Source organism: Pundamilia nyererei, unplaced genomic scaffold (genome assembly GCF_000239375.1).
Source record: "Pundamilia nyererei isolate P.nyererei 1_Seehausen unplaced genomic scaffold, PunNye1.0 scaffold00137, whole genome shotgun sequence".
Classification (NCBI taxonomy): Eukaryota; Metazoa; Chordata; class Actinopteri; order Cichliformes; family Cichlidae; genus Pundamilia; species Pundamilia nyererei.
The window spans coordinates 40334-63177 of NW_005187538.1; the positions used below are offsets into that span (position 1 = coordinate 40334).

General features: G+C 39.6%; 1 protein-coding gene across 3 annotated transcripts in view; it reads right to left on the minus strand.

Moving 5' to 3' along the window:
• Positions 1 to 745: 745 nt before the first annotated feature.
• tspan4a (tetraspanin 4a) overlaps positions 746 to 22844 on the minus strand; it is a 158203-nt gene continuing 136104 nt past the window's right edge. For all 3 annotated transcript variants that reach the window (XM_005743931.2, XM_005743930.1, XM_013913570.1), the window contains 4 exons: positions 21186 to 21287; positions 19032 to 19163; positions 7330 to 7413; positions 746 to 1301 (listed from right to left, as the gene is read on the minus strand). In XM_005743931.2, coding sequence (XP_005743988.1) covers positions 1233 to 1301; positions 7330 to 7413; positions 19032 to 19163; positions 21186 to 21287 — 387 coding nt within the window. In that variant the 3' untranslated portion in view covers positions 746 to 1232. The remainder of the gene's footprint in view (positions 1302 to 7329; positions 7414 to 19031; positions 19164 to 21185; positions 21288 to 22844) is intronic.

Sequence of the window (22844 nt, forward strand, 5' to 3'; positions counted from 1 at the left end):
GCTGACTGTAATTTCTTGGGTTGATTTCAGGAGGGCTATTTCCACATATTTGATAATGTTAGAACTTTTGCCCTTTGAGGTCATGACTTTGTAATTAAAGAAAATAAAAAGAAGCAATGGACCAGAAATCACAATGAAAGCAAAAAAGACTTCCAGCACCTGCAGCACTTTAAATTACAGATGAAAACAAGTCTTAAAGCGTTTTCCCCCTTTGGGGTTATTTAATCAAAGGTTGTCTCTGGTGTACACACTCGGTGTATTTCTTGTATTATAGTCGACGGTCCAAGGTGAGGAGAAAAAAGGAACTTAGGGAGTCATAAAAGGGCGAGAGGAGACTTTAAAGATGAGTCTTTGTCATTGGTGCGTTGATTGGTGCTGGAAGGGAAATTGCCCCAGGGCAGTCTCAAGGCTCCTTCTACTGTACTGTTCATTTAAATTCCTCCTTTTATTCCCGTGTCTCATGAAAAACTCCAGCCAATAAAAAAATAAAAAAGTCACACGCTTCAGACTTGGTCACAGGTTTCATTAAAGTATCTAATTAATGCCTGATTAGTTAGGCGCTACAAAATGTTTTAATGACTGCAGTGTGCCGTGGCAGAGAGGCCAAATTAACAATTTTACGTGGTATTTTTTCCCTTTTTTCCCATTATTGCTCATGTTTAGTATCCAGGATACCAGGCAGAAAAAAGCATGACTACACATTAAACCAGAATGGTGTTTTCTGTTAAGGAACGACAAGATAAGGTTGAGCCAAAACATTTAATACACATCATTGCAGGAGACATGCACTTAAAGCACTTTACACAGTGCACACTGCTCAACTGTAGCTCTCGTTTTGAAAACACATACAAACCATAAAATAATTTAAAACCGAAACACAGATTTTAAAAAAGGGGTTACACTGGATTTTGTTTTGTTTTCTTTTTTTATACATGTTCGTAATACTGTTTCATAAAATGTATCACAGAAATTAGCTTTCGACACAGAGCAAACCATAGGAACTCAGGTATTACACTGACACTGTGCTTGTTGATAGTTAGCAAGAAAACTGACCGGTGACATCCAAGAGCGAATGTCACAGAGAGGACAACCGCTGGAAAGAAGAGGGGGAAGGGGGAGCAGGTGGAGAGGCAGGGAGAGAGGAACGAGGAGAACAGGGTGGGTCTATGTCCGTTCCTCTCTGATGAATAACAATCCAAGTGCGCCAAAGGGTGGAAGGGAAGGGTCGATCGCTAGGCGTAGAAGGTCTCCACTTTCACTGCCTGACAGAACATTGTCATGGAGAAGACCAGACCCAGGATCTGCACAAACACAACAAAAACAGGCCGGCCATTAAAGGGTTCAGAGATCTGGGAGTGAAATATAAAAGGAACTTTTCATCTCACTTTTTGGATCGCTGTGTACCTGCTCAACCATACATGACAAAAAGATATTCTCCCACTGTTACAGTGAACTCTTAGTGTAGCTAACTTAACTTATTGGACAAAGGATGGTGAAGACAGAGCTGCTAGGGAAGAGAGAACGATCACAGATCACCTAGAGGGTTCCTGTGACAGAGAAGGATGCTAGTAATAGACTGAGGAGGCAGATGTGATGATTCGCTGTGGCGAGCAGCTGAAAGAAGAGGAAGTGTATAAGGAGACAGTCCCAACACTCAAATAAGTGTAAGATATGTTGGCTAAATATTCTGCTTTATCTTTTTTAAGTAAGACAAAAACAGAGGTTGAAAGTCAATATCACATATCGGTTATAATATGCTTATTCAGGTACCTTTTCCACTCACTGTGTGCTTTTACACCTCTCTACATTTAATCATTACTTATTATTAATCTCTGGCTCGCTTCCACAGCATGTCTTTTGTGCTGTCTTCCTCCCCTCACCCCAACCGGTCACGTCCAGTGGCCGCCCCTCCCTGAGCCTGGTTCTGCTGGAGGTTTCTTCCTGTTAAAGGCGAGTTTTTCCTTCCCACTGTCGCCAAAGTGCTTGCTCATAGGGGGTCACATGATTGTTGGGGTTTTCTCTGTTATATTATTGTATAAAGTGCCATGAGGCGACTGTTGTTATGATTTGGTGCTGTATAAATACAATTGAATTAAATTAAAAATGATCACTTTTATTCTTCAACACAGCCTGAGCTCTCTTAGTCAAGTTTTGTCATTTCTTTAAGTAGTCTTCAGGATGTTGGTTGACTTTTTGTTCAGTTCTTTTTCAACACAATCCCACACTCCTTCAATAATCTCGAGTGTCGAGCTCTGGGAGGCCAATCCATGACTTATAATGTTCCACTGTGTTTTTCTATCCAGCTATGCTTTTATTGTGATGGCAGTGTGTTTGGGATCATTGTCATACTGAAAAATGAAGCTGCTGCCAGATGGTATTGCACAGTGAATGAAAATCTAACAGTACTTATCTGCAATCAGAATTCAGTTTTGAAGAGATCATCAACACTACTGGCTGAAATGCTTCAGAGAACAGCTTAGTTGAAAGTCCAGTGTCAGCTATGTGTCAGGTTTTTGCTGGATTTTTTACTATTCATTTAGGATTAATTATAAAGGACACACTGCATGCCATTCTAAGATATTTCAAGTTTCCAGCTATTAGCTATTTGGGAATCTCATTGTTGGAGTTGAAAATACTATTTCAAGTCTGTAAAACTATGCTATCTTTGGTATTTTTCATAGATTCAGCTAAAGAAATGAGAACAGATTATTTGTGACCTGCTGCTAGTAACAAAGTGCCCAAAGATACAATTTAAAATGAGTTGTCTGTTATTTGTAGACACAGCACCATCCCCTGAGTTAGATGACTTATTTATTCTTAAATGTTCGTCTAACAAAAAACATTGCCCTGGAAATGGTCAGGTATAAGGACTGGACTCAAAATGAGTCCAGTCCTTATAACTATAATAGAACAATGACTCGAAAGTTTGGCTCCTTGTGGGCAAAATATAAAGAAATAAGAGGTGGCTCGACACGTTTGTACATGATATCTATGATGCAATACATCAAACAATAAGCGCTATACAAATGCAGGCCATTTTTTTTTTACCATGTATCCATAGAGCCGTTATTTTATACAATACAATCTACAATTATAGTAACACAAATGATACTAATAACAATGAAACATCACAATAATTATGATGCGTTTGATACCAGTAAAAAGTAATGATCAATTTACAATTCACTGACACTGGGATAAAGTGTTATGCAACCTGAGATCACACACATTATCCCACACAGACTCATTATGATGCATTATAGATATGGCTGAACCTGTGTGGTCCTTTACACAGCGATAAAGCCAGTCAGCGGAAAGTTATTCAGCAAATTTAGGCAGTGCATTTGTTCTCAGCCTTGAAAGAAACTTTGAAAAAAAACTTTCAAGTTAGGTTTGAAAACCTCTGAAGTGATTCATTATTAAAGGACATAGTTCTACTTCTGATGACTTTGTTCTTGTACCACTAAAATCAAACTTGTGCATCTCAATGGTTCTCCACTTTTTTCAAGGTGTAACACATCACTTGAGGATGCAGTCTGTTAATTAAGTGGCAGTTGTCTTCTATAATGAATTCACTAAGTGTGAATTCACTTTAGAGCGGGAAACTGGTATCTAAAGTAAAATATCAGTGGATTCACTGGGTAAAAAAAACTCACTTTTGAATGAGACTGAGTTGGAAAGACTTGATGATATTCGGGCACTGTTAGCGCTCGGTTATTTGTGCAGGTTTGCACAATTTTTCAAGTTTTTGAATCATTCACTTGGTAGTTATAGAGCCAGTATGCTTCTCATCTGCATGCCAATAAAAAAACTAATTAAAGTAAACAAAGGTGCCTTAATTTTAAAGTTGAAGACTAAAATAAATTCTCGTGTTTCTATGTAGGAGCACGTCCACATTAAGCCAGGTAAATTGTAAATGTGTCTCTTTCTCTCTGTTTCAGCTCTCCGCCCAGACATTCAGACTAAAAGAGCCTTTTTCTCCCCTGAAAACAGACCTTTTACTAAATTGGTCTCTGGAGTGTTTAAAGCTTAAAATGCCAGAAAAGTCGTTTCATTGTGCGCGGGGGACAAACAGAGATGTTGCAAAATGGTGGCATTCAGACATTTCACTGTGGACACAGAAATGACACCGCAATGCTAATGTGTGCGCAAATCACTTTGGCACACACACACAAAAAAACAGCTTTTCAGATTTAAATGGCTCAATGCAGATGCAATCCAAGTGTGCATTTGCCTGACTGCGAGTGAATTAAATGATGCAGCTCCATTAACATAGTTCAAACTTTTTAGAATAATAAATCAACATCGTTTCATTATACAGAACTGGCCCTTATTGTTTCTGATTTGTGGGAGAGTCATAATTCAGTGAGCTTGCTTAATGGCTGCTGTTACCAGTATCTGTAACCCATTTTAAAACGTTCCTGTAGACCCTGCTGTGTCGCACGCACCGTAGGAAACCCTGATTAAACACTTCTCTCGAGCCTTGACCATAAAACTTCCCTAAAGCTAACTTTTGTGCACAGCCAAGATGGATGAAAATATGGTTTTTACACTCCCATGATTCAATTTTAGTCAACATGGTGTCTTAAAATATAAGTACCTTTAAGATTTCAGTTGCCTGTGTTTATATGAACTACTATTATGATAATCCCTCATTTATCCGAACTGTCTAGTCACTGGTTTGTTGAATTTATGGATATATTTGGGTTTATGTATAAGCAGATTCTAGGTTTTAAGTTGCTTTACTGTCACGATTCTCTGTCTCTAATGCTATGAGTAAAAAAATATCTTCTGGGGTTTATCTAAACCTCATCCACTCCTAAAATGTTTATTCCTAAAGTGCCTCCTAAAACACGCTGCACTTTAAGGGGTTTTCAGACATCTCTCTCGAGCTGTGTGCAAGCTGTGTGTTGCTAAATAAAGAGATGTCTGCAAGCCTTTAAAAAAACTATGCAAATCTTGCCAAACTGCAGCCACTGATGTGAATAATATCCACTGATGATTAATGAAAAATCTTGTGTAACATAAGCAGGCAAGCCTTTTGTTAGATCAAGCAGTAATATCATTAATATCGGTTGTGCTCCATCAGTTCATCTAATGTTTACTAACATCAGCTATCGTAAATAATTATATGTACCCACAGACTGTAGATAAAAGATGGAGGTCTATAAACATGGAGCCAGTGGAGAACTTCCTTATGTGGCTTTGTGGTTGGTAAGAGCATGCAGTGCCTTCGGTCTCTCAAATCAATATGGTAACAGCCAAAATGCTGTAGCAAAGTCCACTGTTTATACTGGACTGAGATCTGGTGAATGTGGATGCCGAGAAACCAGTTTGGAATGATCTGAGCTTTATCCTACAGGGAGGAGCCATCTGAAGATGGGTACGCTGTGGTCATTAAGGAAAATGAGTGATCGTCATTTGGTTCGAAGGAGCCCAAAATATGATTTCATGATGTTTACACCAAATTCTAACCCTAACAAACTGAACTGTGTTCTATCCGGTTGTTCAGTCTGACGTCACTAGCCGTGTCTGGGCCTAAACTCCGCTGCAGGTCCATATATCAAACGATCACTATGGCATTACTGAGAGTTGAAAAACTGTCTAAAGTCTTTCATCTTTAATAAAATGATCAGCGTTCTGCTCTACCAGGTGTAACAATTGAGTTTAACATCCAGGCATCCATTAAAATGGAATTTATGACATTTAACGGAGTTAGAAGTTAGCAGGGAGTTAGCTCGCTAGCTTCTATCTAAATACAATATAACATATCCTGACTGCGGGGTTTTGGAAACAAATTAAAACGTACAGCTCTGTTATCACTTCCAACATAAATGAAGACAGAAAACTAAACAGCAGTGACGTTTGTAGGGTTACTGAAGTTTGGCTAGCTGGTATATAATGATGTGCTACGTGACCGCTAGCGACACAGCTATGTTAGCATAATATAAACATGCTAACTTTTTTTTCCACTCGATAAAAGTTAACGTGAGTGTTCTCGGTGGTCAGGAACAAATGTAATCGCATGGCAGGATGCTGTAAAGGGACCAGACTTCAGGAGAACAACTGAGATAATCCATCCACAATACGAGGTTAGTCATTCATATACTGCTGCATGGGCTGAGCTGTAGTTACATCCTAAGGTTTTAAAAACTGAGCTCTAATAAATGATTAGCGGTAATAAAAGCCGAGGGAGGTCAACAGGGATCACTGACTGTTTTAGGAGCATTTTGAGATTAAATAGAAGAAAATATAAAACATTAAACATGTTAACAACACAAAAGCCATATTAAACGCAGACTACTTTAGGCCCGGAAGTAGGATTCGTCACGTCATCACTTAATGACCGGATTGCCCAGTTTTGGTGAGTTTGTTTGTAAACTGCAGCCTGTGGTCTTCTGCTGCTGAAGCTCATCTGCTTCAAGGTTTGATGTGTTGTGCATTCAGCGATGCCCTTCTGCATGTCTTGGATGTAATAAGTGGTTTTCTGAGCCACTGTTGCTTGCCTTTCAGCTTGAAGCAGTCCATCCATCCTCCTCTGACCTCGGACGTCAATAAGGCTGTGTGTGAAAATCCCACAGGAATCACTGAAATCACCTTTCTTCCCGATTCAGACGCTCGATTTGAACCTCAGAATAGAGTTTGCTGAGTTGTGGTGATGTGATTGGTTGATTACATATCTGTGTTAACGAGCAGTTGAACAGGCGAGCGTGGAGTCTATGATTACACCACAAGTCTCTGCACGTTCTGTTAGATATTCACTCGGTTTTTCACTTGTAAAATTCTTACTTGCAATTATTTAAACCGTAAATAACTCCTTGTGTTGTACTGTACCACAGATTATTTACGACAAGACCGGAAGCTCTTCCTTCTTCGATCTAGTTTTCATTTTGCTCTGTGTAGGTTTATCACGTAGGATGTTGCATGCAGGGTTTTCAAGGGCACTGAGACTCTAATGGGTGACTAAAAATCAGCCTACAGCCACACAGGAGCCTCGTGTGATCGATGTTCTCAGGCAGAGCATATTTCTCCACCCAGATTGTGAAACCACATCACGTATCACTTGGCTGGAAAGGAGATAAAAGAATTTTATGGAAAGTCAAACCTCCCTATGTGGTCTTCAGCAGTAACACAAGAGGCTTATATGGGCTCAAGCTGTCCACAAAAATCCTGCGTTCCTACGCTTAATGCAAAGGAAACAGGCAGTATTAGATTTATTTATCTCAAAGTAGGAGCCTTTTTCTGAAGCAGTGCCATCGATAGCAAGGATGGAGCTAAAGGGTCTTGGGGGAAAAAAAAAAAATCACACAGCTTTCCAGCTGTAATTACCTGAGTAAGTGCTGTGCATAGTGCAAAGATCCAAAGTGCCACCAGGTTCTCATTAAGCCAGTCCTTTACCCGCTCGTAGCACGGCTGCGGAGACACACAGAAAAAAAATATGCACATGATGAGCAAACATTAGCCCCCAAAAGTAAACTCACTATTAAGATGTCTTGTAATAAATACAAATACACAGGCGAAGGAACCCTTACAACGACTCTTTTCCTCCTGTATAAAGAAACCATGATAGAAAATACTCCTAAGCTAAAGGATCCCATGTGGCAACATCCTTATCTACTAATCCTTTCTCTCTGACCTAATATTCTTTGGGAAAACTTTTTAAATTCGAAGCCCTGCTGTCTCTGTCTCCCTTCAGCAGTACAAACAGCAGTAATGTGAGTACAGGACCAGCACATATGCTGGCTGTATCACTTCGACATGAGAAGGGTCTGAATTTTTCATGTCTGACGTTGCTTGAATTTATTCTGAAGGCAAGTTGACAGAAAAAAAAAGAAGAACCCTCTCTCTACCCTCTCACTGCTTCGCCGTTTTTTGTTTTTGTCTCCAAGACAGTTTCAACATCCAGACTAGATTTAAAAATCACTTTTGAATGTATAATCTTTGTGTACCTGAGAGGCAGGAAGAAAAGAAAGTTAATTATTAGTCTTAGTTATTCTGATGCTCAGAAGTTTAAGCAAGTAAAGAGAAGGAGATGGATTATCAAAAGCAAAGGAAGTGGCTGTCTCTGTGCAGATGAAAGCGGACATCAGAAGTAATGGAGTGGCATTTGCAATGAAAGCTATGTGACACACGGGCACTGCAGACATTTTAAAGCCGGGTGGCGAGCTCTGTGTGTGTCAATATGATAGATACACAGGAGAAAAGCCTGCCTGACACACTGTAGTAAAAGGGTAAGTGCTATCATAACAGGCTACAGTGCTGTTCTAATTTAATTATTCATTTCTGCAGACTTACCTTCCTGATTGTGCTATTTTATAAATGTCCTTACATCAAGGAGCTGAGTCAGAGCCAGAGAAAGCAAACACAATCAACTCTGCATTTCACTGGTACCGAAAAATATATATATATTTTTTTCCTTGGTGTGCGGCAAAAGAGTTCTTGGCTGGATCAATATGGAAAGTCATGCAGTAAGCCAAAATTTCAGACATCTTCGAAGTTATTCATCAAAATGCTGCCCGAGTGTAAACACCTTGGACCAGAAAGCTGCATCTGAAAATATATAAATTCATATTTTTATTGTCTGACATCCACTGCAGACTCTCATAAAACCTAGGGGGGGAAACCCCACGTTAGTAAACCTGAACCTGCCATGCCAGACACTAAACCCATCAACAACGTTCCAGGGCAAGCTAAAAAAAAAAATGTAAAAGAAACCGCAACCAATGTCTTTGCAACAATTCTTTGGCTGTTGTAGCCACTACTTAGTGGACTACACCACGAATTTCACTTTCCTTGCTCTTAATGTGGGATTTGGCAGCTTTTTGTGGCTGCTTAGTTGGCCAACACAGAGGAGGATTTAGCAGGTAAAGTTATTAGAATAGAAAACTATGATTGCTCAGCTTAAAAAACACGTTTATGTCCAAAAATCCTTTATTGCAAATTTAAAGCCCCATTCAACACATTTAAGAAACACTGTGCATAACAAGCACAAGCACCACACTGTCTTAAGTAACAGCAACAGTTTAGTTTAGAAAAATCCTTACAGTGGCACTGAACTGTAAGGCTGTGACCTGTACAGTCATTACTACCCATGCTGTAGTGGCAGGCCTGTGATATTGCCTGTGGGGATGGATGAGTGTGCCTGTGAGAGGCTCTAATGAAGAGTCTATGGATAGTGTGTGTGTGGGCAGTCGTGATAACGAGAGCATTGTGAGTAAAAAGAGCTGGACTGGAAAAGTGATGCGTGTGTGATCACAAGTCATTGCATGAAAGTCCTGCCAAGGTCCACGTCACCTGCATTTTCCACTCATCCTGGTTCATGAATATCATCCATTTCCAGCGAGCGCTGCAGCAGGTTTACATTGATGTTGACAGACAGTCTCTTTTTCACAGCTCTGGCCTTTTCAAGAATTCTGTGGTGTTCAAGTGGTAGGTGTTAACTCTGAACTCTGTCTAAAAGTGCAGCGTGTGCCAAATTTGCACTTTCCGTCCTGGTCTCAATGGATTCTCATGAATCTTGTTTTGGACTGTACTTTCCCCTGGACCGCCTCCACCTTCATCTCTGCATCATTTTCCTCACTGTGAAAAGATGCTCTAACGTGTCAGTTAAAAAAGGACTCAGCTCAAATACGAACTAGATGATGTACAGCTGGGTTCAGACTTCAACTTCTGTCCTTAAAATAAAATCAACAGACTCTAACTGCCTTTCAAAAATTCTTTAACAGGGTAAAAAAAAGAAAGAAAGAAGAAATGCACATCTATTTTCAGTACATCTCTCAGGTACCCAAACACACTCTATGAGTAGTTTTCAATTTCAGTTGATTTTTAGTCAGTGGCAGGATTATTCCTTTGCTTACCAAACACAAATGAACTCACTTGTACACCTCAGAAATGGTTCAATTTACCATATTCTCAAGTCGATCTAAGAATACAAAAACCAGTATATACACATTATCATGTGCCAGCATGCTACGCCTGGCTGAAGTTAATCGAGGTCGGCCTATCGGCACGCTGGATGCTTGCATGCGTATCTGAGCTGTAGCTGCAGCCTTGCATGTCGACGAGAGCAGCATCTTTGATCTGGAAATCTTACTGGACTTAGGAACCGAGACGAGGTGCTTCAACCTGACCTTGTGCCACTCTTATGGTTGCACAGCGATGTCACGGTAGCACAGGCCTTTTTGGATTGGGAGTATATCAAGACACTTCCTCGGCCACTATTTAGTCTTCTGTTGATATATATGATATTTTTGTATTTTCAGCATAAAAGTGATAAAAAAAAGAAGTGATTTTCACAGTAAAAAAAAAAAGATTTCTACATATTATGACAGTAAAAGTTGAATTTATGTATTTTTGATTGATTTATGGCTATTAAATGTTTCTGCAATGGCGATATACCATTTTGCATTTTATGGTCTAACACCGTTCCCATTGAATTCTCACCGTAATTTTTAGAAATACTCTTTACAGCCAAACAGAGGAAGTTTGGCAGTTGCACAAACAAGTGGTGAAAAAGTTTGCTTGCTGTAATTTTTCCTTCCCTTTGTACTAGCAAAAGAATATACATATGCATATATATACATAAATCCATTGCTAGTGTAGAATCATAGATGTGCCAATAACAGGTGTTAGCGGTTACTCAAATATGGCTTCTACCTTCTTTTGGTTCCTTTGGCTTTGAACTTAGTTAAAGCCTCTGCTACTCGTTTCCATTCAGTATTTTTATTCCGTTTGTGATTTTAGACCTCAGACCATCACATAAAACGTGTTTCCTTTTCTGGGCTTCTACAATGATTGTCTGAAGTTCACAATTTGTTGAAATTGCACTCCGGTGCTGTTGTTTCCATTGCCATGTCTAATAACCTGGTGGTGGTGCAAACTGAACCTGTCTATGCCAGCGATTCATTTACTGGCGACGGCCTCTGGGCTGGCCTCGTTGTCCTGTCCTTATTTGCTGTGTCTTTCAATTTCTTACAGGAAATTGGTGGGTGGAGCTGACCTGGTTAGAGATACAGCACACCTAAGCAAGTTGGGCTCAAAAGACTCTAAAGCATGCTGGTTGACTGACTGACATTCACACACTACTGTACACATTATTTACTCTGCATCATTAAAACACTGTGCAGTCTCCTTTATTTGTCACGTAGGTTTGAGTCCAACAGTGACATTAAAGAATCTCTGAATCCATTCATCCACTGGCTTCGGATCAAGCTTCTGCCTGTGTGGCTGAGATATCTAAAAGATGACCCTGTGCCTTTGTAATTCTGACAAAAGCAGAGTTTATTCAACTCTTCGCCCTCTCGCATAAACAGTTGCAGCTGTGATGTAGTTGTCTACAAAGATTTTCATAGATCTTAAACATTTTCAGGGCTTTTAAAATGTGACTGCGTCTTTGTGTGTGAATGCTGTCGAGCCTTTGTTTGAACCTGTCATTCCAGCCTCGTTTCTGTTCGCCTGTCAGTGAATGCATAGCGGGATTTTTTTGACATTGTTTGACACCGTGAACACTTAACCGCCAATGACAAGAGCCACAAAAATACAAACCAAGACAAAGCAGCAGACCTTTATTCCTCCAGTATTACATGCATTATTGAAATATTTACTGAACGGTACTAAGAGGCATTTATAAAACTTGAACGTGGGGAAAAGAAACACTCCCATCTGCTCCGAGACACTTGAGCAACGCAAACCTGCCGGTGGCCTTGAACAGCATCTGATTTGTACTTGTCGCTTGGAACCCGACAGAAAAATCACTCGAGTATAAAATGTGTGACTTCACACTGGGAAGCTGTTGAAACTGAATTCAGTTGGACAATACTAACACACGGGCAACATCTGAGTACGCGTTCAATTGAAGCGAGGTATGCAACAGATATCCACATTCAGTGCAGAAGTGAATGCAGGTATTATTGGAAGAGAGAGCTGCTGTGCTTCACTGAGAACTACAGGGACAGAATCCTTGATCTGCAGACAAACATGAATCAAAATATAAAACAAGCCACATTAATTTATTGTCAAAATGCATTTCAAGCCGAAGGCGCTAGTGAAATTCAGAAGGCCAACAAGCTGTCACCTGAAGGGCGTAAATATGCCTTATTTTAAAAAAGCTTTCAGTGGTTTATGCAGAAGCTGATCTCACAAAGAGAAATAGGAAAAGCTTTCAAAGGTTGCACGTTTTCATTTTGAAACGTGAAAACCATTGTCGTTTGTCAGCTTGGCCCTTTGTGCATAATGGCACCGAATTCAAATTCTGCAGTTTATGAGAGGAAACCAAGATTTATTGGTGACTGCTGAAGCTCATGTCTTCAGTTCAGTACCTGTCATCTTCTGTAAGAGTCTTTGTTTCACAGTTCACATTTGACAACTCTATCTGTAAATCCTCTTCCACTTATCCAATTCAGGGTTGCAAGGGAGGCTGGAGCCCAACCCAGCTGCCATAGGTTACCAGTGTGTCACAGGCCTGACAGAGAGACAGACAACCGTTCACACTCATGTTCACACCTATGGGCAATTTGCAATCTGCATGTCTTTGGACTGTAGGAGGAAGCCAGAGAGAACCCACGCAGACACAGCGAGAACACACAAACTCCACAGAGAAAGGTCCCAGCAGCAGGTGGTGGAGTCGATCCCAGAACCTTCTTACTGTAAGACAACAGTGCTAACCTCCAACATTTGATAAATCATAAACCAATAAATATAAATGTAATCTTTCTTAATATAATGACTATGTTCTGTAGAATGATAACAAAACATTTATCTGACCATTTAGTGGGAAATCAGGAGCATTCTGTGCATTCTGGCTGGCTAATGTCCATCAGCACATTCACCTAAAAATTGTGGAAATTTAACGTTTTACAGTTTGAAAAAGTTCAGAAAATGCTGGTTTGAAAAGCAATCATTTTGAGGAGCTCTTATAAGTACTTTCAAGGAATAAAAGGTTTAGATCAGAATATCAAAATTATACTCCTGAACTTGCAACACTAGCTATAGATACATAATAAAGTCACCTCACAAGCTTTGAAATGTTCAAGAGATTCACAGCACTTGTTCTACAGCAAGACTGGGAAATTCATTTCCTCAAGGGGCCACATGAGAAACCGGGACTGTTGTGGAGGGTCACACAAAGAAGCTTAAAGGAGACAAAATTAATACTGAGCAGAACTGAGCTCAGCCCTCCACAATCGTCCCAGTTTCTCGTGTGGCCTCTTGGGAAAATTAATTGCCCACCTCTGATCTCGAACCATGCAATCTGTGGCTGTTTCTGCAGGCAGCAGCTGGCACCCTTGATATGATTTCTGAAACGGCCCATTTGCTATTTTGTTGCAATAACTTAATAACATCAGATGCCGAACGGAACAGAAATCGTTGCCATTACTGTTCATCGCCTTCACTCCTAATGATGTTGTATGACTGGCTTAGTGCTGCTGGACTGCAGGAGTCTCGGTGTGTGAGGTGACCGTAACGCTCTCTGTCCTTAATGATGACGATCAACTTCAAATCTTATTTTTATCTCCTCCATATAGGATGATAATAATCAGATGCTGCAGTTGGCACACCTGTTGTCTGCTGGGAGCTGCGCCTCTCTTTTCTTCTTTTTCATTAAACATAATAGCTTCATTACGCTTAAAGGCTCACACCTTATACAGCCACTGAGACACTTTGCCAGTGCCAATTATTCCATTTATATTATTTGACATTTTCTTCCCATTAAAAGCTACTGAACCCTTTCTTTTGCAAAGAGCGGGTGCAACAATCACATTTGATGGATATTCCAGAGAACATCGTGTCCACCGTGGAACGGTCAGACCAAAGTTAGGATTTTCTAAACATGGAGATGAAACGCAAAGAAAATGGTGGGTAGGAAAAACTTGAAAGCACTAGAAAGCGATGCCTGTTAATGCAGAAAGATTCAGTGGCAGCACCTGCTGTACTAACAGCAGGGAGATTCAAGGCAGCCAGGCTGCAGGAGAGGGGCAGACATCAGAGATGTTCTACAGAACAGGCACAGCGGTAGGCAGGTGAAGTTAACTAACTAGCTTTGGGCATGTGTTAAGGCTGGTCTATTTATCACTCACCATCAATAATTAAATGCACAGTTTAGAAAAATTATGCAATCATATAAATCAGTGTGTTTCAAGTGTGGGGTGCTATACAGTGATCAAACATTCAAACCAATTTAAACCGCTGACAGGCTGATCAACAATGTAATGTTCTGCTTGGGTGGTGGCATGAATGTGGATTTTACTTTGACGTACACCACTTCATAAATATTGCAGACCCCACCATTCAGCAGGCCAGTGCGCCACGGCACACCACAAAAACATCTCGAAGATTGCAATAGAGAAGCCGCTGCACTGATCCTTCCAGTCGAACAAGATCCTCTGGAACACGTCTGATGCACAGAAGTATATGCTGAAAACTGCAGGATCCAGGAGATCTGCTGCTAATGAGCTACATATTACTGGGCAGATGGTTTTAACACTGAGGTCGATGGGCGTACATATATAGAAATTCATGCTGTTTGCTAAAGTCTAGCCATTATTGTTTTAATCTGTGCAATCCAAAGATCAATTTGGGTCACCAAAGGTTACTAAAACATTAGAGCATGTGTGACAGGCTAATAATAAAGGCTAGCTCTAGGGGACAATTTGATGCATCATCCGCCAATAGGAACTCATTAGTCATCAAGATGTAGCCCGCTGAAAGACTACAAATTTAATAAAATTCAATAAAAAACAGTTTGGAATGAGAGACAATTCTGAAAATAAGTGCACGGTTGTTCAGGGATGAAATTTCTTTAATATAGGTGCACGACTGTTATATGTATGTATGTAAAAGAAAAGAGGCCAATTTTCTCACCAATTCATTAAACCTCCAGATTGATTTAACGATTGAAGTGCTGAGACTAACTGCGTTCAAGAACTGTGTTCATGGCAAATCTAACGGAAGAATATCAAGAGAAGAGGTAGCTGCTTCAGTTCAGAATAATTATGTTGCAATGACACTGCAGTAATGTAATGATACTGTAGTAAAACATTCAGTGGAGCACAGTTTTACAGGGTGATGAACAGGCCACAAGTAGGTGGGTTTGAATGAATGTGCTATTAATACCAGCTGTCCCTCCATATTATCACAGCATACTCAATTACCTCTCCAGAAACAACATCCAGTCTTGCTAAATCATGTGAAGCTTTGCAAACTGTCCAGACAATAACACGTTTTCCATTTTTATTCAGACAAACCTGCAAAAATGATGTATACTATATATACTACTACTACTATTTACCACTGCAATCCCACAGCTTCCTCACCTTTCTCACCGGTGCACGGACAAGCATCTATTTATTGTAGTTCTGGCCTTTTGAACCTCTTGGCTTTTTAAAATCCTTTTCGTGTGCGATTTTGCAGCTGCCGAAGTGCAAAATAACACTAAATAACACTGACTTATACCAACTTTTGCCACACAATGCAGCTGCGTCTCTGAAAACAGAATTAGGAGAAATCCTCACAGTCGCAAGCAAAAAAAAGCTGGATCTCTGAAGATGAAAGAAAACCCTGCTTTTTGAATGCTTCCAGAGATACATGAATCTACTGAAAATTCCCCTTTGATATCAGGCAAAGACAGCCTTATGAAGCCAGCAGTAAAATACATTGACTTTTTCATTAAACCTTTCTTATCTTTATTACCTGCTTTTGTTCAGGACGCTACCAGCATGCTTAACAAGCTCAAACAACTGGAAAACACTCACACACATACAGACAATTTCAAAACCATGCACATTAAGTAATTGTACACAATTATAGATCATGTGCAGGGCCCAGCAGCACTCAGCTACGTTTTTGGTGGTCGCCATAATCCCATGACAATTAGGAGTGATGGATGTTCATCCGAGGTAAGCACATTATTTTTCAAAGCAACAATAGACCTAATCTTAAGCTATCTTTAGATAACAGCAAGGAGAGAATACGGCACTTACATCTTACCATCTTTGTACACATCTGTATTTAGAGTTTTCATCCAAAGTGGCTGGAGGAAAATGCCTCTTACGGTCAGTTCCATGGAAAATTTGCAACATGGGTACAGAAATAACAGAAACTAACCTACAAAGAAATGTTCCCGAACCAACAGAAAGAATGTTATAAATTGGCACAAAGTGGGGGTATGATTGAGAGAGATGATGTATTGATCCAGATCTTACCTGACCCACCAGTTTTAGCAGGTCTTTGACTCTACAAGATGAAAAGCTACACAGCTATCATGATTGGGTCTAACACCTAGGGGAGGGGTCCTACAAGTGCAATCAATGAAGTCGTTGCACAGACAGATCTCCATCTGGCACAGATGGAGATCTGTTGTTTTCTCAAAAGGAGTTTACTATTAATCATTTCAGTTACTGCAAAACCTCATCGATCATCTATAGGCTAGAATGTCCCAGCTGCAAAGTTGTTTACACGGGAAAAAAATGAGACATTTACAGGAGAGCAGAGCACAAACACTCCACATGCACGGGCAATATTAGTTAGCCCATGGCTAGACACTACCTGGACCTCCATATTAGTAACCCATCTATACTGTAGGCCTTTGGAAGTGATTACATCATTCTTTCCATACAAAGATGTGACACATAAAGGAGACTTAACCAAAAGGAAGCTTTCTGATTTTATAAATTACAGGCCTGGGTTAAATGACGACTTCGATTTTACTGTTTTATTCAATCTTATTTGAATCTTATTCAATTTTAAATAGTTAGATTGACTAAGATTCAAGTTACACTCATGGTATTATAGCAGTATAATACAATTACACTAGTCATTTGCATTCGTATTCTTCTGAGCTTCAACACCTGGCTTAGGTTTTTAAGTTTGCCATTGGTGAAATCCCCCCAAAAAGGAACTGTTTCCATGAAATCTGTTCCCTGATGAATGCCTGTATGCTGAAATGGAGAGGAGCTTTTTCAATCTGAATTAAACATGGCCAAGCCGTGAGAGTAAAAGTACTTTGAATGTTATTTAAAGATGAGAGTACCTTGAAGTGCTTTGATTTTTAAGCTAAATTGCACTGCTGGCTTTAACCTGGCCAGAATGTAAGATCCCGATAAAAGAAATGCATGTGAAATGCAGTTATTCTGTTTCATGCTTCTTTTCTTCTAATGTGCTGAAATCCACAAGGAAAACAAAAACTCTCTGTACGGTCCAGCTGCTAAGAATTAAAAATACGACACTAATAATACATTAGAAAAACATTAGTAGCACCAGCAGTCAAGTCCTTCTGGAGAGAGGTGATTAATTCAATAACCACTATAATGAACACAAAAATCTCCCAGGCCTCCTGTTTACTTGGTGAAGTGCTGGGCTGCTGAGGTTTAAAGGCTTCTCCTTTTTTAACTGCAAAATGACTGCTGACAATTTGTGAGTCAGACTGTTTTGAAGCAGATGAATTAGATGTTGATTGTGGTCCTGAATTGATTTCAGATTCGAGATCAAGCAAAGAATTGCCTGTTAACATCCCAAATTACAATTACTTACCAAGTACTTGGTATGCTTGGATAATCAAGCGTAGGTAAGAATTCTGATTGGATGAAAAAGCAGCTTTATATGGATTGAACTTTTAGACATTTTAGTAAATGTGAGCTCAGAGGCATCATGAAAGAGGCTTATTATGCTTGTCCTTATTTTCTGTCACATATACTATATATACATACATGGGGATGCTCAGGCTGCTCTACACTCTCGGTTCCAGACAGTTCTGTCTAGTCTTGACTCTGTATGTCGGTGAGCACAGAAGCCTGTTGTTCAAACCTTCTGTTTGGGAGGGGCAGCCAATTAGAAAACAGCCACTTTTAAGGTTGAGTGAGAGAAGCTAAAGTAGTCTGTTTCAGAGAGCAAATGAACCGAGCCTTAGTATAAGGTCATTAATGATTATTTAGAACGATGAATCATGTAAATATAATCTAGTAGAGTCATTTTGTCTCAAATCAAACGAGCCTTCTGCTCGACAATCGCCGATTTGGATGACAATTTTACAGCAGAACATTTGAACATTTATGATGGTAGCTGTGAAATTTTAGTTTCATATATCAAATATTTTCAAGATACATTTGGTTTGAAAAATATCCGTCGACCCAATTTTTTTAAATTTTTTTTTGAAAATGAATATATCAGAAACTATTAGAGACAAAAGCCTGACATTTTCATTGGTCTTTCTTACCATCAAAATGAATCAGAATCTGTCATTTGGGAGAGATGCATGAAAAAAAAAAAAAAGTACTGGCTAGGTAAAATGTGAAGAAAAAGGCCTGCACAGTCCTGCAAAGACTCAATTTTGAGCACACACTATAACCCCCCCCCTGCAAATTCGACATGGTGTATTACAAAATGCTGTAAAATAAAGCATGTAGAATCTTTTTAATGTGAAATTCACAGGCACATAGATGAAGAAAAAGTCGTTTTCAGTCAGCGGTCCATGTTGGATTGAACGAATATGATAAGTTGTGCCACAAAAACAAAAGTATCAGTAGACTGCTCGGTCCAAACAGAGGAAAATACTGGAGGTACTCTTATTATAACTAAGAAAATTACACATTACATATGCTTAATAACGTTTTGAAGTTAAGACTATTAGCAAAGTAGGATATTGACTAGATATTTACCTGAATCAGAGAACTGTGACACGTAATTGCTCCTCTGAGTTAAGCAAAACCTCTATCATTAATACTATCTCCATCATTATCTAACAGTAGGCTGCAATGCTCTCAAGTTTTCCAATTTTCAAGTTTACAACACTACATTTAATTCGTCTTAAATCTTTTAAATTTTTCTCACGTGCAGTTGTGTTTATGATTTTGCAGGTGATTAAAATGGTACGTGGCTGCGCTGACTCTTTACACACCAAATGTGTTTGAGGATGGGTTTAGCAAACTAAATATATCCTCTGCAAAAATAAAATTGTGGAAAAAAACACCACAAAAGAAGGAATATCAGTAGCACAATTTGAAGTTGTTGTATACTTGGGTTTATATGTCTGAACTCACCGCTGTCCACCATGTTCCCGGGTTGTCCAGGCCACAGTTGTCGCTGTACTCCAGGCAGCAGGAGTCTGGCACGCGGCTGGCATTGTAAACCTCAAACCAGTCTGTGTGGTTGGTCACTCCACAGCAACGAAACTGCGCCGGGAGAAAAACAATGAGCCTTCAGAGTCTGACCTTTTGTAATCATCACACTGAAATCCTAATTCACGGCAAAAGAAATATACATCCTCCAGTGATGGGCACGAAAGCTGTTTACGAATTAAGATTCCTTGGGTAAAATAACCGATATGTGCTGAGCATATAAAACACCTCATCCGCCTGATATTGAGCTGCAGCCGTCTCAAAGCCTTAAAATAACTTTCTAACTCGCCCCACTTTTCTTTTAAATAAATATTTCCCCGCTTTGAGATTGGTATAGATTTTTTTTATATAAGGCATCGTGGCTTTCACCACAATTCATTTCATCAGTGTAGTTGAAAAGATTAAATGCCTCTGAAAGAGATTTTTTTTTTTCATCTGGTGGACTTAAATTCCACAGGGGAATAATGCTGTCTGCGTGGGCACAGTTGGGGATTTTGTGTTAATTTAAAACTTACTCACTTCCTTAAACAATGGAAGCACTAACATGAGGAACTACAGAATTCAAATCACCAGAGAGAGCTGGGAAATAAAGATGTAAACTTCGGTCAGAACACACAGTCAGAATATTCAGATGTTATCACCTTGGAAAGTTAACGACCAAATGTGCGCAGCCAGTACAGATTTATTATACCGAGGATTCATTTAGTGCCTTTTGGAGCTCTTTCCTGCTCTGTCTAAGGTAGATCTACGTCTACATGCATGCATACATAGCTCCATAGGTGGCCATTAATAATATTCAGGGTGAACTTTGCTCCAGGGACATCTGCTGCATTATCCATTCAGTGAGTCAGCATATATGTAAGAGGCTTGGGAGGGAGTGACAGAATGAGAGCTGCCGTATAATGATCTTCATCTCAGCCAGACTCTGTGGAGACCCATACATACACGCAGCGGCTGATCTGACAAAGGTGTGTGTGGGGGGAAATGCACGTTCACGCTCGTGCTCTAGCATTTTCAGGCAGCGGTTCATTCAGGCAGATTCTTCTTATGGCATGATCCAGCGTGCAGGAAGAAAATCAAATGTGCGCATTTACACCTACACGTATAAACACACCTGGATTTGCATACAGTATTTGCATAGCAATAGATTTCTTTGTCATCATTTATGTCTTATCAGTCACCACGCACACACACATTCACAGGTAAACACGCACTAGACACACGTATACACACCAACACAGAGCAGAGCCAAACAACCAGCATGCACCGCACATTTACTAATGGAACAAAACTACAAGCCATAACACAGGATCTGTGATGTAAAAAAAGAAGGTCCAAAGAGCCCCTAAGTCTGCGATCTATCATTTGATGTCTCCCAAACGCATTTTCTAACAGCAGCATCCGTCCTCCGCAATCCTGAATTCCAAATCTGTGTTTTTCACATTGTGTTTTCTTTGGAGAGATATATAGAGGAAGAAAACACATATATATATAAATATTGCAACAGGAAAATGCACATCAAAGTGAGAGCTGGAGACAAAGATTACCTCCGAGAGTCTATGATGTTTGCATTAATCTCTCTGAAAACATTTTACCACAGCATTTAAACCAGGAACGCTTTAAGTGTTTATTACTGTCAGTAGAGTCATTTCAAGACACGTCTTCTGGTGCCATTTCTCAGATTGGTGGTGTTTCTTTTATTAGCCGACTTATAAATGTCCAGATCCTATTAACGGCTAAAAGGATTGCAGTATTTTATTCGTATATTACCCTGAAAGGAGAAATGTAAAACGAAATGGTGTTTCCGCATTTCACTATACACTTATAATTTAACGTGATCCCAGTGGCACAAAACCCCCCCAAAACAAAACAAGAAAAAGAGACAGTGAAACTCTTCCAATAGCAAAGATAAGTACTATAACAATGAATAATGCAGTCAAAATGTCACAGATTCAAGCTTGTGTTGTTGTATTTACTATTATCGGCACAGTTATATTATTTCTTTTAAAGCAGTTAAATCTGAAATAGATGCATCCCAAAGCATCGCCTACTCCCTCCGGTGATCTCACAACTTACATCAGTTTGTACTATCATCCAGGCGTTGGTCAAACCCACGTTGCCCTCTGTGCCAAAGAGCTGCAGACCCTTCTTCAGATCTCTTTGGGCGTAGTGGTCAATCTGAGAACACAGGACAGGAAACGCGGTTATTTAAGGCAGGACAACAGGACAATTTACTTTAACAAAACTACTTTTTGCTACTGTGTGGGTGAGATGTTATAAAGGACATCTTCTCTATACATTTCAGAGCAGCTGGTTTCCATTTTCATCAGCGGAGGACAAACGTGATTTAAACTCAAGTGGCAACAAATAACCACAGACTCAGTTCTCATTTGGGAAAAGCACAATCTGTCAGGAGTGAACCAGAACAGAGTGTTTTTGATACCATATATTTTGATTTTGACTTGACGAAAGACAGTACTAAAATGTTTTTTATGAACATATATTGTTCTATTGTTTATCGCAGGTTTTCTATAATTAAACATACTTAAAATAGAGAAGAGAAGAAATTGCTCCGTTCTTTCATCAATGCATGAATGTGTCTTTGTCCCACTTATAAAGGCAGCAAGTATAGTAAAATAACACAGCTATAATTAGCAATCCACCTACATACATACATACTGAAAGCTTACAGCACGGAAATACTCAGTTCATCCTCAGCTACTGCGTATGTGAGTGGTGTGGTAAAATTACACATAAGGCGTCCTTTGGTATTGTAAAGTAAAACCCTTAATAAATGGGAAGGATTACTGGTGTGAAGTGATGCATTTTAACCTAAACCGCAATGTTTTTCCAAACCAAACACCGGACCTAAATGTAATCAGCTGATTAAAGCTACTTAGATTTAGGTTTAGATTCTCAAACAAGATAAGAATCATTGTTTTCTAGGTGATAAACCTGCAACGCCTATCACTCCTACAACCTAATGTGGACTTAAAAAGGTCTACAAAAGGGGGTTATTATCTTATCAACCAATATTTCCATGGTTGTACCTTCTGGCATCAGTGCCAACAAACACCTTGGAGTGAGAAAAAAAGGTAATATTTAATAGGATGAAAACACATTGTCTAAAACTACTGACTGGTACTGACTGGGGGGTTATTGAATGTCAAGAAAAAGCTGTACTGTTTTAAAGAGTTTCATTTGAAGGCAAAAAGAGTGCTGTGCTCACAAGTTAAACATCTGCCTACGACGTAGCCTACAAAAGTGGTCAACAGTACGCCGCAGCTTATGAATGACTGACTCTTCACTGATGACCACAGGTTACGTTATGAGCCAAGATGGCTACCATCTGCGAAGGATTCAGTCATATTTTCCTCGTCCCAACCTGCCACACCTGCGTAACTCGTGCCTTTTGCTTTCTGTATGACAGTTTGAAGTAGAAAGTAGGAGGTTAATGTGGTTAATTTTCTACATGGATCACCCCTGTTGTATTTTGGTATGCTTGCTTTGTTTCTTTGTTTTTTCATGAGACTGGCAAAAAAGTTAGATTTAGGCACTAAAAAGTACTTGTTTAATTTTAAGAAATCATTGTGATTTAGCTTCAAATTTGTCACAACATTAACTATTGTCACGACAACCATCCATCCGTCATCTTAAACGATGGTGCCAGCAGGCTAAGCAGGGTATTCCAGAAGTCGTTCTCCACAGCAATACTTTCTGAGGCATTCCCAGATG